This window comes from Rhodotorula paludigena (assembly GCF_050403205.1).
Source record: "Rhodotorula paludigena JCM10292 DNA, Rt_paludigena_JCM10292v1_ctg34, whole genome shotgun sequence".
NCBI classification, from domain to species: Eukaryota; Fungi; Basidiomycota; class Microbotryomycetes; order Sporidiobolales; family Sporidiobolaceae; genus Rhodotorula; species Rhodotorula paludigena.
Window position 1 is genome coordinate 157,595 of NW_027481424.1, and position 16,087 is coordinate 173,681.

The 16,087-nt window shown below is 65.1% G+C and overlaps 5 protein-coding genes across 5 annotated transcripts; 3 read left to right on the plus strand and 2 right to left on the minus strand.

Annotated features, from left to right (window-relative positions):
* Positions 1–261: 261 nt before the first annotated feature.
* JCM10292_007732 (uncharacterized protein) lies at positions 262–1,984 on the plus strand (the record flags this gene model as incomplete). Its single annotated transcript, XM_076650341.1, has 5 exons — positions 262–447; positions 532–690; positions 754–1,386; positions 1,499–1,699; positions 1,802–1,984. 5 exons carry the CDS (start codon positions 262–264, stop codon positions 1,982–1,984), a joined length of 1,362 nt encoding a protein of 453 aa, XP_076504143.1.
* A 784-nt stretch (positions 1,985–2,768) lies between these two features.
* JCM10292_007733 (uncharacterized protein) lies at positions 2,769–3,044 on the plus strand (the record flags this gene model as incomplete). The annotated part of the gene is made up of 1 exon (XM_076650342.1): positions 2,769–3,044. The coding sequence occupies one exon, from the start codon at positions 2,769–2,771 to the stop codon at positions 3,042–3,044; it is 276 nt and encodes a 91-aa protein (XP_076504144.1).
* Positions 3,045–4,220: 1,176 nt separating this feature from the next.
* JCM10292_007734 (uncharacterized protein) lies at positions 4,221–7,710 on the plus strand (the record flags this gene model as incomplete). Its single annotated transcript, XM_076650343.1, has 11 exons — positions 4,221–4,298; positions 4,365–4,453; positions 4,540–4,637; positions 4,702–4,768; positions 4,828–6,090; positions 6,152–6,455; positions 6,523–6,584; positions 6,641–6,699; positions 6,766–6,878; positions 6,959–7,424; positions 7,493–7,710. 11 exons carry the CDS (start codon positions 4,221–4,223, stop codon positions 7,708–7,710), a joined length of 2,817 nt encoding a protein of 938 aa, XP_076504145.1.
* A 521-nt stretch (positions 7,711–8,231) lies between these two features.
* NUP2 (nucleoporin NUP2) lies at positions 8,232–11,113 on the minus strand (the record flags this gene model as incomplete). The annotated part of the gene is made up of 6 exons (XM_076650344.1): positions 8,232–8,402; positions 8,464–8,670; positions 8,975–10,726; positions 10,795–10,858; positions 10,919–10,971; positions 11,045–11,113. 6 exons carry the CDS (start codon positions 11,111–11,113, stop codon positions 8,232–8,234), a joined length of 2,316 nt encoding a protein of 771 aa, XP_076504146.1.
* A 276-nt stretch (positions 11,114–11,389) lies between these two features.
* Positions 11,390–15,584, minus strand: JCM10292_007736 (uncharacterized protein; the record flags this gene model as incomplete). Its single annotated transcript, XM_076650345.1, has 9 exons — positions 11,390–11,826; positions 11,896–12,307; positions 12,365–12,426; positions 12,491–12,533; positions 12,592–12,699; positions 12,833–13,138; positions 13,200–13,899; positions 13,952–14,247; positions 14,304–15,584. 9 exons carry the CDS (start codon positions 15,582–15,584, stop codon positions 11,390–11,392), a joined length of 3,645 nt encoding a protein of 1,214 aa, XP_076504147.1.
* Positions 15,585–16,087: the final 503 nt, after the last annotated feature.

Below are 16,087 nucleotides of genomic sequence, written 5' to 3' on the forward strand. Positions count from 1 at the left end.
AATCCTTTGCTCGACTCCTTAAGACAAAAACAAGGAGCCAGAGATAGGTGCTGAGTACCACATTCCCCTGATGGATGCAGAGCTCACGTCGCCAGCAACCGCTTATTGGTAGTCGTGAGACGTCTGAAAGGGTAGAGAATGTTCTGTCCTAGCCCTCAAGCCTCCAACGCTGCCCGGCAGCGGATGTAGCCAAGTTGACATCTCGTCGCCTCGCTTCTTTCGCTCCGCCCAGCTCGCTCGCGCACAGGAACGATCGCGGCGATGGCGCCCAAGCTTCCTTCCCTCGCGAGCGTCTTCGAGCACGCGATCGAGCACGACGAGCTCGAGGACCTCACGCTCAAGGACATCCGCCGCAGGTTGAGGGACGACGAGGACTGGGAGTGCACCGACGCAGAGTGGCAGGGCGGGCTCAAGCAGAAGGTCAAGCAGAAGTGGGCTGCGCTCGTGGTGCGTCCTTCTCGCGACCCGCTCTCGCTTGCCGCGCTGTCGAGAGCTGACCTTTGAGGGTGTCGCCCCACTTCGCGCATTCAGGCTGAGCACCAGGAGCAGCAAGACGCGTCGCCACCGCCTGCTAAGAAGCGCAAGAAGGCTGCGACGCCGTCCGAGAGCGAGCAAGCTCCGAGCGAGGACGAGGACGCCTTCGACAAGCCCAAGACCAAGTACGATCGAGCTGCGGTCAAGAACATGCAGGTGCGATTCTCTCTAGAGTCTACACTGCTGTGCATTATTGATGACTCGTACGCTCGACCGTAGACCTTCCTCGGCAGCACGGTCGACATGCTCGACGGCATCGCCTCTGCTGGCATCTCTGCGCTCGCCAACCACGCGCCGTCCGACGATGACGACGCCGAAGACGGCGCGAGCACCGAAGCGAGCTCGAGCACAGTGCATTCGTCGCCTGCGCCCGCCAAGAAGGGCAAGAAGGTCGGCAGAAAGGCGCGCAAGGCCGATGACGAGGACGACGATGACGAGGCCTACGCTTCGAGCTCGCCTGACGCTCCGCCTGCCAAGGCCAAGGACAAGAACAAGAGCAAGGCGACGGCTTCGGACGACAAGGGCAAGAAGAAGACGACTGCGCCCGCCGCGAAGGGCAAGGGCAAGGGCAAGGCGGCGCCCGCGATTAAGAGCACCGAGTTCATCGACGAGTCGGACGACTCGAGCCACGAGGTCGAGCGCTCGCATGTGGGCTACGACGACGGCTCGGAGGGCGGCTCCAGCGCAGACGTCAAGGGCAAGGGCAAGGCTAAGGCGAAGGGCGGGACGAAGAAGCGTGCGTCGACGGGCTCGACCGAGGGCAAGAAGCGCCAGCGCAAGGCGCCCGAGCCGAAGCCTGGTGATGCCGCCAAGGGTAGCGAGGAGCAGGAGGAGCGCGTGCAGAAGCTCAAGGTGCGTCTCGCGGATACGCTGCCTTGTGTTGGTCGAGCACGCTTCGTGTTCGGCTTACACAATGAAGCACGATGAATCCCGCGGCTGCTCACGCACCCCTCCTGAATTCCAGGACCTCCTCAAAGCTGCCGCTGCCGGCCGCGTCTTCACTGGCGCGACAGGCGCCGAGCGCACCCTCTCGATCGAGCGACGTCTCGAGCTGCTCGAGGGCGGGCTCGACTCGCTCGGGCTGCCGATCAAGAACGGAAAGCTCCCGAGCGTCGGCAAGGCCAAGGCTGTCGGCGAGAAGAGGCTGATCGAGCGGGAGATGCAGGTGCGTTCTTCCGGCTGCTACCGCTGTTCTGGGCGCGATTTGTACGCGACGGGGCATTCCAGTAGCAGCTACACGTACTCATCACTCTGCGTATGCTTACAGGAGCTCGCTGGCACGCCGTCGACGTCCGGTCTGCGCGACGGCAGGACAATCCACGCCGACTCGGACGACGACGAGCCGAGGGGCATCGCCCACCCGAGCGCGTCGGCGCGCAAGAAGCAGGTGCTCGCCGAGCGCAAGAAGTTTGGCGCCTTCCTCGGCGACCAGAGCAGCGACTCGGACTAAGGTGAGGAGGGCCGAGGTCGCGTTGGCGTAGCTTGCGCTTTGGGTGTCGTGGTGCCTGGCCGGCGTGCTGTTGTCGCTTTCGCAGACTCGCTGACTGCACATTGAGAATGTCCCGAGCTTTTCGAACTGCTCTCTCACGACCTCGCTCGCCGCTCTCTCCGGCATCCACCGCTCGGCCCGCCTTCGGGGAATCAGCGGATGAGGCTCCTCGCTCCTTCGTGCTCTGACTCGCCGCGTCTTCATTGACGTCCCGAAGCTCCGTAGAGGTCATGCTGGACGCTCTGTCCTCTTCCGCGCTCTCTCCGCCAGCTTGGCTCTCTGGATACCCGCTCTCGTTTCTCCCGTCAGTACAACAGCTCGAGGCGGCCCACTTCGCCCATTCCGGCGCGGTTCCAGCAGTGGTCACGCGTGCCTCGCGCCCTCGAGCATGACGTCGAAGCGCACCCGCTCGCAAAGCGGATCAGCTCCCAGCAGCCGGACAAGCGCGCGATCCAAGCTGCATCCCGACCACGAACGGCGCTGGGCTACGCGTCCCTCGACTTGGGCCTGCACACCAAGTTCCGCACCATGCGGGACGTCATGAGGTGGATGTGGCAGGACGAGCACTTGCAGGCGGAGCATGTCGCTGGCCTGGTCCGGTTCGGCCCGCTGGCGCTGCACATCTTGGGTACGTGAACCCCCTCTCGAGCTCGTCTTCGCAAGCGGGCGCATCGTCTGATTCGCTTCTCTGCACAGTCCGCGAGTTTGCCACGATCCTGCCACGATCCTGCGCTCTACCGAACTCATGCAACACTCCGAGACTGCTCTGCGCGTCTTTCTCGCCAACCTCGCTCTCCCGACGCCGTCCACACGCGCCGCCGAGCACCTCCTCGATTGGCTCAACACGACCGCCTCGCCCGACCGGCACTACCTCTTCTTCTGCCGCCCGGACGGCGCGCTGCGGTGTGACCGGCCGTGGGAACGGTGGTTCGAGCGGGCGCTGTCGGACGAAGGGGCGACGAGGCGGGATCTCGACGAGTGGGAGAGGGAGACGCTGCAAGTGGAGCACTGGGAACCGTAGAGTGCAGCGGCTCGGGTGCCCGACTCACGATTGAGAAGGTCGTCTTCGACTCGTTGAACGGGAGAGGGCTGCCCGAGCGGCGTGTCGTCCCCCCGCTGCCTCCGCTTGGCCGCCTGCACGATGACTTGATTCAGGGGTGGCCCTCAGAACCCAAGGAAGGCGCAGAAAAGTCTTGACAGCGAGAACAGCGCGACAAACCGGAGTTGGTAGACTTTGAGCACCGTGTCCGCCGTGCGAGACGCTTCTGCTGGCCCGGGAGGCTTAATCAGGTCGTCCTGTACCTTTCAAGTGCTGCACTCTGTCCTCGCATTCTCTGCGAGAGGCGAAAGCAGCCGCCTCGCCGCGGATGTCCGCCCGCAGCGACGTCCTCGCCTCATCGCCTCGCGCACCTTCTCGTGCGGCTCTCTCGCTCAAACCCGCCTCAGGAGAAGCTTCGTACCCTGCCATCCTCAGACTCGCAGCTCGCACTGCCCGCTCCGCCCGACACGCCAGCGCCCCGTCCACCGCGCTCCGACTTCGTCTCGGTGCGTCTCGCTCGAAGCACTCTGCTCAATCTGGATGGACACGGGTACTGAGGTGCTTGTCGCCTTCTGCCTCCATCAACTCGGCTACCTACACTGCATGGCCTTTTTCCCGACCCTCTCCCGCCTCCTCCTCGTCTCGGTCGCTGCCTCCTGCCCGCCTCAACCCCCAAACAGGCGGATCTGAACACCTCACTACAGTGACTTTCACGTGAAACGAACGCACAACGTCACCGGCGCTGCGTCGACCCGCGACACGCACCGCTGTGCACGTCGTCGCCTTCGACTTGTGGGGTAAAGAGGACCGGGTGCGTGCTGCGCGCTGCTCGAAGACAATTCAGCGACCTCGCGAGACGACGTGGCACTGCGGGCGATCGAATGCCGCCGTGCAGCACGAGTGGCGTCATGGCGCGCGGAGGCAAGCGGTGCACGAAAAGGCGATGCGGTCATCGACAGCGCGCGCCTCGCCCAACCTTCCCGCTGCGCTGACCCTCCCCTTCTCTCTTCTCCTTGCGCATCTTTGCGTTTCTATCCGCTACAGAAGCATCTCTATACCAACCTCCACCCTCAGCAAACCCGCAAGTGAGCCCCTGCCTCGACAAACCTCGTTTCCTTCCGCGCGATCGTAACTGACGCATGTCGCTTTTCTGCAGTCATGGCGCCTACAACGGGCACCCACACGCGCGAGATCAGCGAGAACCCGAGCAAGTCGGCGGTGACGAGTCCTACGGACGTACGTTTTACCGGTTCGCTGGACTGCAGAGAGCAGAGAGCAAGACGCTGAGCTGCTCGTTCGCAGCCCAAGTACAAGGCCGTCGACACCGACCGTAAGGTCAAGATGCTTGGCGTCGTCCAGGCTTTCCGTGCCGGCAAGCTCCCGGCCAACGAGTGCGTACTGGCCATTTTGACGGAGTCGCATGACCCGCGGTCGATGCTAACTCGCAGCGTCTCGTCCTCTCCTTCCCGCTTCGCAGCCAGTGCATCCAGACTCTCGACTACCTCGTCGACCACTCCCCGATTGACGAGAGCAAGCTCTCGAAGGATGGCCAGACCCTTGTCGAGGACACCCGCGGTGCGTGCTTGTAGAGCCGCGACTGCCCCGTTCGGCCTCCGCTTACCCGGCTCTCCTGGCGCAGAGATCATCCGCAACCTCAGGCAGATTGTTGCCGAGAAGAACGACGACGAGCTCTTCCAGAATTTCTTGTGCGTTTGCTTCACCCGTCCTACGAGGCGCCAGATCTGACTTGCTCGCGTTACTTCAGCTACCACACCCGCAACGTTACCCCGCCCAGCATCAACGACGTGAAGAACGTCGCCGTCAACACCGACAAGGGTCAGGCGCAGGACGACGCCAACGAGGCCGTCCGCCACCTCCGCACGCTCGGCAAGCTCATCTTCACCAACTCGGAGGCGCGCAAGCTCCTCAAGGACGTCGGCCTCCTCGCCCGCGACGTCGGCGCCGACGCCGCTGTCAAGGCTGCCGAGATCGCGCGCCCCGACGAGGAGCGCCTCCGCCAGGTTGACGAGCCCGCGCCGTCGAACCAGTGGGTTGGCCCGAACGGCGAGGTCCGCGACCATCGCTCGGACGCGCCCGACACGGGTCTCCAGGGGTTGAAGGAGAAGGCGCAGCAGAAGAAGCAGGAGGCGCAGCAGGCCAAGGAGGAGGCGAAGGCCGAGGCCAAGGACCGCGCTGGCAACGTCGCCAACGCCGCCGACCAGGGCCAGCAGTCGCAGGCCGGCCCCGCTACCGGCGGCGTCGGCTCGATCGGCGACGCTGCCAACCAGGCTGCCGGCGTTGCGCAGTCGCAGACCGCGGCGGGCGGCTACCAGACTGGCGGCACCGGCGCTGGCTACTCGACCACGGGCGCGTCGAACGACTTCTCGACCCTCCAGGGCCAGGGCCAGCCGCCGTACTTCACTGGCGGTGCCCAGGGCGCCTCGCTCGAGGCGCAGCCGGGCCAGACCCTCTCGACCTCGCAGGGCGGCTTCACGAGCGCGACGACTGGCGGTGCCTCGTACGGCGGCGTTTCGTCGGACCAGCAGAAGGACGAGGCCAAGGCCCGCGCCCAGGCTGGCAAGGAGGCCGGCGCGAGCCAGGCGAAGGAGGAGGCCAAGGGCGTCCAGAACAAGCTCATGTCGAAGATCCCCGACCACCGCAAGGACCAGGCGAGCGAGCAGCTCCACAAGACGCGCGAGTACCTCGACGACAAGTTCCCGCAGGAGCGTCGTGACCGCTTCATCTACCGCCTCAAGAAGGTCGTCGTCGAGAACCAGCGCCACAAGGACTACCAGGAGGCGATCGACTTCTTCCTCGACCGCGCCGAGCACTACCAGGTCCAGGCCAAGGAGGCGACCAAGCAGTCGGGCGGAACGGCCGCGTCGGTCAAGCACGACGGCGACTTCCAGCAGGCGACCTACGAGCTCCGCACCCTCCTCGAGCGCTTCGCGAACGGCGCGTCGATGCAGGGCATCTTTGACACGGTCGACCAGATCTACCGCGATGCGCAGAACGACGGCGAGCTCCGGTGCGTTACCTCGTAGCCTGACCTTCTCAATCCTCGCCTGACTGACCTCTCTCGCTCACAGCGGTTGGTTCCGTGAGCTCAACCAGTACGTCCGCCAGTGCCTCCAGGAGCCGGGCTACATCATGAAGGACGAGGCCGACCGCCGCGGCCGCGAGCTCAAGGAGTCGGGCAAGAGGTACTGGGACCCGAAGAACGGCAAGTACTCGGGCCACAAGGACCAGTTCTTCGACGAGGTGCAGAACTTTTTCACCTCGTACGCCGACGACGGCCTCAACCAGCGCCTCGGCGAGTCGGTCAAGACCCTCGTCACCGACCTCTTTATGGACTCGGAGGGCAACCTCAAGTACAAGCCCGAGCTCTGGCGCGTGCGTTGCCGCTCCTCGTGTTTCTCGCTCTCAAAGTCCTCGTGCTGACTCGGGCTGCGCCACGCAGGACATCCGCTCGGTCATCCTGCCGACGCTCTTCCAGTCGATCGGCTACATCCCGGTCCCTCGGTGCGTGCTTTCCGCTCCTTAGGGAGGTGACTCCCGCTGATCGACTCTGTTCGCAGTGCCGAGTACACCTCGAACGACGTCGACCTCGTCATCGAGAACCTCACGCTCGAGACTGGTGCGTTTCGCCTTTATCTCTCACCGAGGGCCGAGAACACAACACTGACCTGTTGTGACCGCACAGCCAACCTCCTCCCGAACATCTTCGAGATCGAGAGCCGCAACTACTGGAAGCTCTCGCCGTACGACAACCTCGGCGACACGAGCAAGCACGCGTTCTGGGTTGGCTTCAGCCAGGTTCGTCTCCGCTTCGCCTCGAGCGTTGTGCTTCTTCCCTAAACTCGCCTCACTGACGGCACTCCTCTGCGCGCTGACAGGTCCAGTGCGACCTTAAGGACGTCGCGTTCTACATCAAGAAGAAGACGGGCTTCCCCAAGCTCACCGACAGCGGCTACGCCGACGTCTTCCTCGGCGGCAAGGGTCTCTCGGGCAAGATCGCCATCGAGTCGACCGGTCGCAAGCACCACGCCTTCAAGGTCGTCGACGTCAAGCTCAAGATTGACAAGCTCAAGTTTGCCGTCCGCGAGTCGAAGCACTCGACCCTCATCAACCTCCTCCGCCCGCTCGCGACCGGCCTCATCAAGTCGGCCGTGACCAAGGCGATGGAGGCCGCCATCCGCACCGGTCTCGAGCAGGTCGACGCCCAACTCTCGGACATCTCGGAGCGCCTCGAGGATGCGCAGAAGCAGGAGGGCACCAACAAGATCGACGCGCTCAAGCAGTCGTTCAACGAGAAGAAGACCGAGGCGCAGGAGAAGAAGGCCAAGGCCGAGAAGGCGGCTCGTACGTCTTCCTTGCTGCTTTCGGCTTCCTTCGCGCAGGTCGCTGACTACCTTGCTCGGTTCTCGCAGCCGACGGCCAGTTCTCGCTGACCCTCGACCCGAAGGACAAGCTCGTCGACTGGTCGGCGCGCGACTCGCAGCTCGACAAGATCGCCCACAAGCAGCAGCAGGCGCGTCAGTCGGACGACTGGCGCAGTCCGGCCTTCACCATCGTCGGCCCCGGCGCGTCCAAGGCAGGCGCCACCGAGACTTCCGGCTCGGCGGCCCAGCCGGCGGACCGTGTCTAAGGTTTCACTGCCTCGCGAGTCTCGACAAGATTCCCTCCCCAGCTTGTGACTACCCATTCCCTGTCGTGATGTAGCTACTCGCCTTCGTGCTGTGTACATACCTCTTGCCCAAGAGTCGTCTGTCTAATCTCAATGCAGTGCTTTGCTCTTCATTCTATGTCTGTCGGCTGCTCTTGAGAGGTTGCCGCGAGCCGAACGAACTGGCCCGTCGAAAAGTCTGCCTCGCTCCTCTCGGCGACAGTCTCGTTCGCTACGCTGGGCTCGGCGGTCTTGCTCGCGCACGCCGACGAGCGGACCTTGGTCGTGGCGACATGGCAGGCATGCCAAAGGTCTGTTCCGGCGCGTCGCCGGCCCGTCGGTAGCTCGCTCGCGCGTGTCTGCGCCTCGTCTGCTGACGCTGCCGCGAAACGAGAGCACAGCATGGAAGGAGGCACAGAGAAATGTCGGCACCTGACCAAGCCAGATACGAAGAACGTGGTTCGATGCAAATCGAGCTACATGCGTGCTCCCTTCCTCCTCACTCACGCCAGGCGCTTCTTCGCGTCCTTGACGGCGTCCTCAAACTCGTCAACAACCTCCTTGGTCTTGAAGCGCAGGCGGTAGATGACGGGCTGGGCGTCATTGTCGAAGCCGGTGAAGGTCAGGAAGACCTTCTCCTTGCGCATCGAGAACGACGAGAAGAGGCCAAAGTTCTGTGGAATGCAGTCGGATCAGCATTCGCGCTGCGACTCACAGAGCGAGGGACAGACGCACGATGAGGACCATCCCGTTCGTCTCGTGCCGCGCCAGCATGCGCACCTTGCCGCCGTCGTCGCGCTCCTTGAGCTGAATGTTGGCGACGCCCAGGTCCTTCGACCCCTCGTCGCCGCCGAGCTTCCACACCTTGCCCCTCGCCGCGTGCAGGACCGACTCGCCCTCCTCGCCCTCGCCCGGCGCCGTGAACGGGTTGGCGCCCGGCGTCTGCGCGCGCGACTCGCCGCCCGCGGTCGTCCCGTCCGCCGACTCGGTCACGGCAGCGGGGGTGGGCGCCGTCGAGGCCGTGAAGGAGAAGGGCGCAGCGGGCGCCGGGGCCGCAGCGGGAGTCGGGGGGGGGGGGGGCGGGGGCGGCGGGGGGGGGGGGGGGGGGGGGCGGGGGGGGGGGGGTTGGGGGGGGGGCGGCCGGGGGGGGGGGGGCCGGGGGGGGGGGGGGGGGCGCCGCCCCCGCCCCCGCGGCGGGTGCGAAGGAGAAGCCGATGGTCGTCTTGGCCGGCTCGTTCTTGTCAACCCCGCCGGCCGCACTGCCGAACGAGAAACCCATGCTGGGCGCCGCAGAGCCGGCCGACCCGCCAATGGAGCTGCCAAAGCCGAAGCCCGTGTTGCGCGCCGCGCCGGCCGACAGCCCGATCGCCTTGTCCTTGTCCTTGCCCTGCAGCGCCGCGCCGAAGCCAAACGTCGGCGGAGACGAGGCGCCAAACGAGGTGGCAATCGGCGGGGAAGACGACGGCTTGATGGAGAGTGCCGAGGGAGCGGCAGAGGCGGGGGTGGAGAAGGGGGTCGCGCCGCCGAACGTAAAGCCCGACTTTGCAGGAGTCGACGAGGGAGTCGAGCTGCTCGCGGCAAAGCTGAAGGCGGGAGCGGCGGGAGTCGCAGTCGAGGTGGAAGCAGCTGCATTCGACGAGCCGGCCGAGAACGGGCTCGACGAAGCGCCAAACGAGAAGGCCGGCTTCGGCTTTTCCGCCTCGTCCTTCTTCTCCTCGGCTTCCGCAGCGTCCGCCTTAGTCTCTTCAGCCTTCTTCTCTTCGTCCTTGTCGCCCGTGGCAATCTTGCCGAACGACGCGCCGAACGAGAAGCCGCTCTTGGGCGGCGCAGGCGCCTTGCCCGCAGCCGCCTCCTTCTCGGGGCTCGTGGGCGGGCTCGCGCTCTCGCCGAACCGGAGCGGGCTCGGCTTGGTCGGCGGGTTCGTCAGCTTGGCCGGCGCAAGCTTGGGCGCCGACGGCGGCTTGTAGTCGTCTCGTGCGGTGCCATCCTTCTTGGCGAGCGCAGCGGCAGACGACGCAGGCGCGGTGGTCGACGCCGGAGTGGACGACGTAGACGTCGAGGTCGAGGTGGATGGGGTCGACGATGCGGCCGGGAAGGTGAACATGCTCTTCTGGGAGCTCGAGCTGGCCGGAGCTTCCGCCGCCTTGAAGACGAACCCGCCGGATGCAGGAGCGGAGGGTGCCGGGGACGCCGAGGGCGTCTTGACGGTGCTGCCGGCGAACGAGAAGGCGGCGGGAGGAGCTGGCGGCGCCTTGTCCTTGTCGGCCGACTCGTCGGTCAGGTCGGCGATCGGCACGGGAGGCGGAGGATTCTTGAAAATATCGGGGATGTCGTTCGACTCGGACAGGTCGGCGATGGGGACGGGCGGCGGCGGGTTTTTGAAGATGGCAGGGATGTCGTCCGACGACTCCTCCGTCAAATCGGCGATCGGGACCGGTTTGGGCGGGTTGCGGAAGATCTCGGGAATCTCGAATGCTGGCGCTGCGGCCGACGCAGGCTTGGTTGCTGCTGCCGACGTAGCTTCGGCACTCCGCCGCTCCGCCCCGTCGAACTCGCTCTGCACCTTGGCACGGTGCTCAGCGTACTTGGCCTTCATGCGTTCAAGCACGCCCTCGCCGGCAAGGTCGACGAAGGCATCTTTCTCGATGCGCGCAGTGAGCGCGTCGAGGAAAGAGACGTTGAGAGCGCGGAGGGAGGTGTAGTACTTGAGCGCGTGAGACTGGCCGATGGGTTTGCTCGCCCCGCCAAAGGTGGACGTGGCGCCGAAAGAGAAGGAAAGTGCCGAAGCGGCTTGTTGCGGAGCAGCGGGAGGGGGTGCCGAGATGGAAGAGGTGGAGCCGAACGAAAAGGGCGACTTGGCCGCACCGTTTGTCGACGAGGCGGGGGCGCTGCCGAGCGCGGCGAAGGGGTTCGCTGCAGCAGGAGCGGCAGGCGCCGCCGACCCACCTGCAAGAGCTGCGAACGGATTGGGCGCTGCCACCGCTCCGAAGCCAGACGACTGTCGAGTGATGTCGAGATGTCAGCTGAGCCGTTGAATACCGAAACAGCAGCTGCGAATATGCTCACAGGTGCAGGTGGGGCGGGCGCAGGAGCTGCAGGCTGGCCCCTCCGCTTGGGCATGCCTCGGATTCTACGGTGGAGACGGTGTCAGCGCGAGTCACGGCGGCAGCAGGGCGGGAGGTGAGCGCACTTGCGCCCGGCCATGGCAGATTCTGAAGCCTTGCGGAACTCTCCCTCGCCGCCCTTTGCGCGTGCGAGCGAGGACAGCGTCAGCGAGGTTGAGGGAGCGGCGAAGAGGAGCAGCCGGGGCACGCACGTCGTCTGCGCGGTCCTCGTCTTCGTGGTTGTCCTGGGTGAGCTGCTTTTCTGCGCCTCGCTTGGCCATCTTGGCTCAGACTTGCGCGCGAGTGAGACGGCGACGAGCAGAGTTGCGTCGCCTTGGACCCTCTCGACGCGACCACGCCGCCAACTACGGCGAGCGGGGTAGTCGAGAAGTGTAGAGGATGTACAGGCCACCATTGAGTGTAGAGCGCCGCTCGCGTGCTCCCTCGTTAGCGATGCCTTCGCTCGCCTCCTCATCAGCTTTCAGCTTTCCTTGCTACGGCTCGCTTCTTCGTACTCGTCAATGGCTAGAGGCTCGCGCAAGAACTTTGGTCTGTTGCTACCACCGCCGCCCCGTCTTTGCTTGGCCTTTGCTGCGCTTGGCCTCCTCCACTTCGAGCGCTTGTCTCGTCCTCCTCGCCTCGTCGAGTACCTCCCACACTGCAATCGCCTTCTTGACCGGGTCCTCCTCGCTCAGAACGACCGTCGTGCCTCTCGTCAGCGGCGCCGAGGGTCCCGGGGCGTGCGTCGTGCCGCCGCGCAGCTCGCCGAGCGCAGTGTTCACCCGCTCGTTCTGGCGCAACTCGCGCTCAAGCGCCCTCGATCGCGAGGCCTTCCGCACCTTCGCCGGTGCCGACAACGCTGTCGCTGCGAGGTGAGCGGGACCTGGCGGGAGAGGGTGGAGGATGGCTTCGACCTCGCGCGCCCGGCGAGCGGCTTGCGCGCCGTCTGCCCAGCGCGGGACGTGCGCGTCTTTTGGCAGGGCCGGCGAAACACCTGTCGTTGAGCGCGATTACCGTGTCAGACCTCCCAGCTGTGGCCCACTGGAGCTAGCACGCAACGCACCGAGAATGGGCTGCTTCGCCTTGCCCTTCCGCTCGACCCGCTCGGCCTCGGCAGCCGCGAGTCCCTCGGCGACGAGTCTGCGCGGCAGCAAGCGCGCAGCCATGCGGCCGTCGCCTGGAACGAGGTGCATGCTCTGCTGCGCGAGCGGGGGTGCGCTCGCGTGCGGACGACGCGATGGGGCGGGCTTGCGAGCGGCGCTCTGGCGGTCGACGAGAGGAGAAGTCGGCTGGTACGGCGGAGGAGGGGGAGGCGTGCTCGCGGACGTCGATGTGAACGTGCTCTTCGACAGGCTCGAGTGCGAGCGAGCGCCGGGCGGCCGTGTCGGGTGATTGAGCTGCGAGACGAGCGAGTCGAGCCGACGGACGAGCGAAGAGAGCTGCGAGGTGTGGAGGTGCGACGAGTGCTGTACGAGCTGCGATGCATTGCATGAGCGGGAGACGTCGTAATCACTCGACACAAACGAACGAACCGAGAGGACCTTGCCGAGCGTGCGGGTCAAATGCTGCTGCTGCTCCTTTGAGAATGCAATTTCTGCATGCAAGGGGTCAGGTCGTCCGAGCGAGAGAAGCCAGACCGAAGGGATGATGTGGCGCACGGTTTCGCTGATTCTGCAGTTGCAGCTCGATGTCGAGGAAAAGCTGTCAAGGCAGATTCAGCAGCTCTCCTGCTCGCCAGACGGGGCACGGTACTGCGCACGTTTTGCAGCCGTCTTCGCCGCTCGGCTGGGTCTTGCACGTTGTGAAGTAAGTCGCGCGAATCAAAGCTGAGTTCGCTGTCGTACTGGGGTTGCGGGTGCGGGTGTCGCTGAACAGACTTCTACTTCCGTCAGTGTAGAAACGAAGGATGGCTAAACGGGGTCGCGAAGCTGTGACGGACCGGCGAAGAAGTGTTGGAGGAGAACTTGCTGCGCAATTTGGCAGGTTGCAACGGGACTGACGCTGCCCGCTGACGGTGCATCACCGCCGACGAATTTTCGCGGGACGAGTAGAGCGAAGCCTGGCACTCCACGCTTGTCAGCGATGACGCCGGTGATTCTGCAAGTCGGGAGCCGCACCGCATCGTCCACTTGCGGTCTGTAGTTCAGGGCGGTCGTCGACGGCTTGTGCGCTTGCGCGAAAGCTTCGTTTATCTCAGCCTGCGCTTCGTCGAGCAACCTCCGCTCCTCCTGCGCCAGGCGAGCGAGCTCTTCGCGGTCCGACGGGCTGCGCAGGCGCATATTGTTCACGTGCTCGAGCCAGTCAATCTGTCGGATCCCCCGCCTTCAGCATGTCGCCTGTGTATGAGATGAGAAAGCGAGAGCGCACCTTGTCGAGCACGCGCTCCTCGGCCTCCGTCTCCTGCCGTCCCTCGCGCTCTGCCCTCGCGCGCACCGTCTCGCTCAGCATCCGCAGCTCCTGCGCGACCTCCCTCGCCTGCTGCTCGTCGGAGTCGACACGCTCGACCTCGTCGTCGACCGTCGCCGAGAGGAGCGCGAGCCGGTCGAGAATCACTTGCAGCTCGAGCGCGTGCTGCGGGTCGACCCGTTGTGCGGGCGAGGGCGACGGCGTTGAAGCGGGCGAGTAGTGCTCCGTCGGCGGTCGGGCGGGCCAAACCTGCGACGGCGCTGGATCTGGACTAGAGCCCGCGCGAGGGGGAGGCGCTGGTTTGTGCGCGTACTCCTCCGGGAGGCCCCAGTCGTCGACGCCTGCTCCGGGTGGGAGCTCGTGCAGGACTGCGCCGACCCGCATGGCGTTGTCGCTGTTCTTGACGTGCGAGGCTCCATCACCGCTCTTCATCTGTAGATCGCGCTGGTATCGCGAGACGAGCGAGTCGAGCCGGGCGAGGTGAGCGCCGTAGGGCGGCGGCGACGACGTGGAAGTCGGAGGCGAGCTGGGTTGGCGACGTGACCTGATGCGCGAGCTTACAAGCGAGCTTGATGACGAGGGTGAGGCAGAAGAGGCCGCCGGAAAGTCAGGAATATCGACCAGGGCGGACGATCGCTTGAAGGCACCGGTGCGGGCGTTGCTGTAGGCACTGAGTAAGCATTGAGGTCCTCAAAGAGTCGAACCGGACGCACTCGAGCTTGAGACTCCACAAAGCGCCGTCGAGTGCTTGCACTCCAGCAAAATACAGCTTGTCGCCGTTCTTCAGCTCGATGCAGAAAGGCTCGAAGCCGTCGCAGTTGTGCTGGGTCAGCCGGACAGTGCGCGCCACCTCGCAGATGCTGTAGGCGAGCGTCGGTACGTCGGCTGGCGGAGAGACGAGGAAGAGCTGGCTCGGTGTGAGGACCGCGTAGAAAGCCTGCCAAAGGTCGGGAAACGACAGCAGGCCGGGAGTGAAGGGCCGTTCGACGGGCGGAAGCAGCAGCCATCCCTGTGGAAGAAGGAGCTCGAGATGGGTCCTTGACGAAGAGGTGAGGCGAGACGTACCTCCAGCAGGACTGGCTCAGGTGCTAGAGGCGAAACGCTCGATGCAGCCGGATCGGACCAGTCAGGAGGCAATGACTCGAGTTGCGTTCCTGACGAACTTGCCACCAGTGTCGCGGGCGCCGCGACAACATCGACTCCGGGTGACTCCTGAGCACGCTCTTCCTCGCGTCTTCTTCGCTCCCACTCAAGCTTGGCCTCCCGTAGGCGCCGCCGCTGCTCGAGTGGGCTGGGTGCACTCGAGGTATTCTGCCGTTCCCACATCGGGGAGTGCTGCTCGCCCGACGCGATCGGTCCTCCAGCCGGCGGCGAGACGCCCCAGTCCGCCGTCGGCTGGTGCGACTCAAGCGGCATTGCCTCGTTCAGCACCGTTCCTACGCTCATAGCGGACGGCGAGCGGTGGTCGTCATACACAGGACCGAGATCATCGAGCATGTCGGGCAGAGGGTGCAGGCCGTCGGCTGTTCCCTCGCGAAAGATAGGCTGGTCTTGATGCAGAGTCGTGTTGAAATCGTCGTATCCGGTCCAGGGCATGTGGTCCTGCCCGAGCTGCTCAAGGGGGAAGGTCGTGTCGAAGGCGACAGGCTCGTACGCCAGCGAGGCGGAAGAGATGCGCGGCGTGTCGAAAGGCTGGAGCGGAGGTGACTGAGGGATGTCCGTGGGGAGTGAGACGGATGCGACGATAGCCGAAATAGCTGAGGCTGGTCCTGCCGCGGGAAGCGGGCGTGTAACCTCGGCGGGCGTCGCTGCAGAAGCGGGCGGGTCCTGCGCGAATCGAGCGGTGCGCTGCGCTTTCAGGCGCTCCAGAAGCCCGCTTGCGACATTCGGCTGTGGTGCTGCTGCGGGTCCAACCGGCGCATTGGCTATAGGCGTCTCAGTCTGCCTGGGGTTCGACGGGAGGGGAGCGGACGGCGAGGGGCCGATTGTCGCAGGCGAAGCCGGCTGTGCGTTGACGGCTGGGCCGGCTGCTTCTGGAGGAGCAGCGAGCACGAGGGGAAGCGTGCCTTTGCGTGCGCTGCCGAAGTCGCTTGTTGACGGAATCGATGGCGAGTACGTCCCGCCGTCGGGCGACTGCAAGCGGAGCTCGGGGGGAGAGCGCCTTGCGATACCGTTGCGGGAGCTCAGGGAAGGCGCTTGTCCCTCAATGGCCGTGGTGAAGCTCGCCTCGGATCCACCGTCGTCGTCGCTGACCGCCTCGCCTGGCTCGCCTGATACGGGCTGCCCGCGCCAGCCTGCTCTCGCAGCGGCGAGCCGATTGTACACGTCTGCCGCGCGAGTCCACATGTGCAGGAGAGTCGTGGAAGAATGGCGGTAACGGCGTCGCGAACGATGCGAAGTTGGGTGAAGACAGCGCGGCGCAGGGCGAGCAGCGCAGCGAGAGGTCACGCCAGACACTGTAATACCCTTGGAGAGCGCGTACAGCCGTCGGTTCGGCCAGCGAGTGCAGCAGCCAGCGCTCACAAGATCACCGGGATGAGCCGGACCAGCACGAAGCGGAGAAGGAGGCTCGAGCGCTAGCAGAGTCAGGCGCCCGCATGAGGGCAGGTACAGGCTTTTCCAAAGTGCACTCGCCGTATGAGGCGGGTCGCGCAGCGGCCACGCACCAAGAGGCGAGGCGGGAGGAGGGAGAGGAAGAGAGCGTACCTGTCGATTTTGTGCCTCGCCTCCGCAGTCCAGCAAATCATGCCACGTCTAGCTTGCAGGGAACAGGCCGCTCATACGCAGGGAAGTCGCCAAACGAAGGAGACGCCTCTTAAACTGGATTACTCGTCCCCTCGTCTACGCAA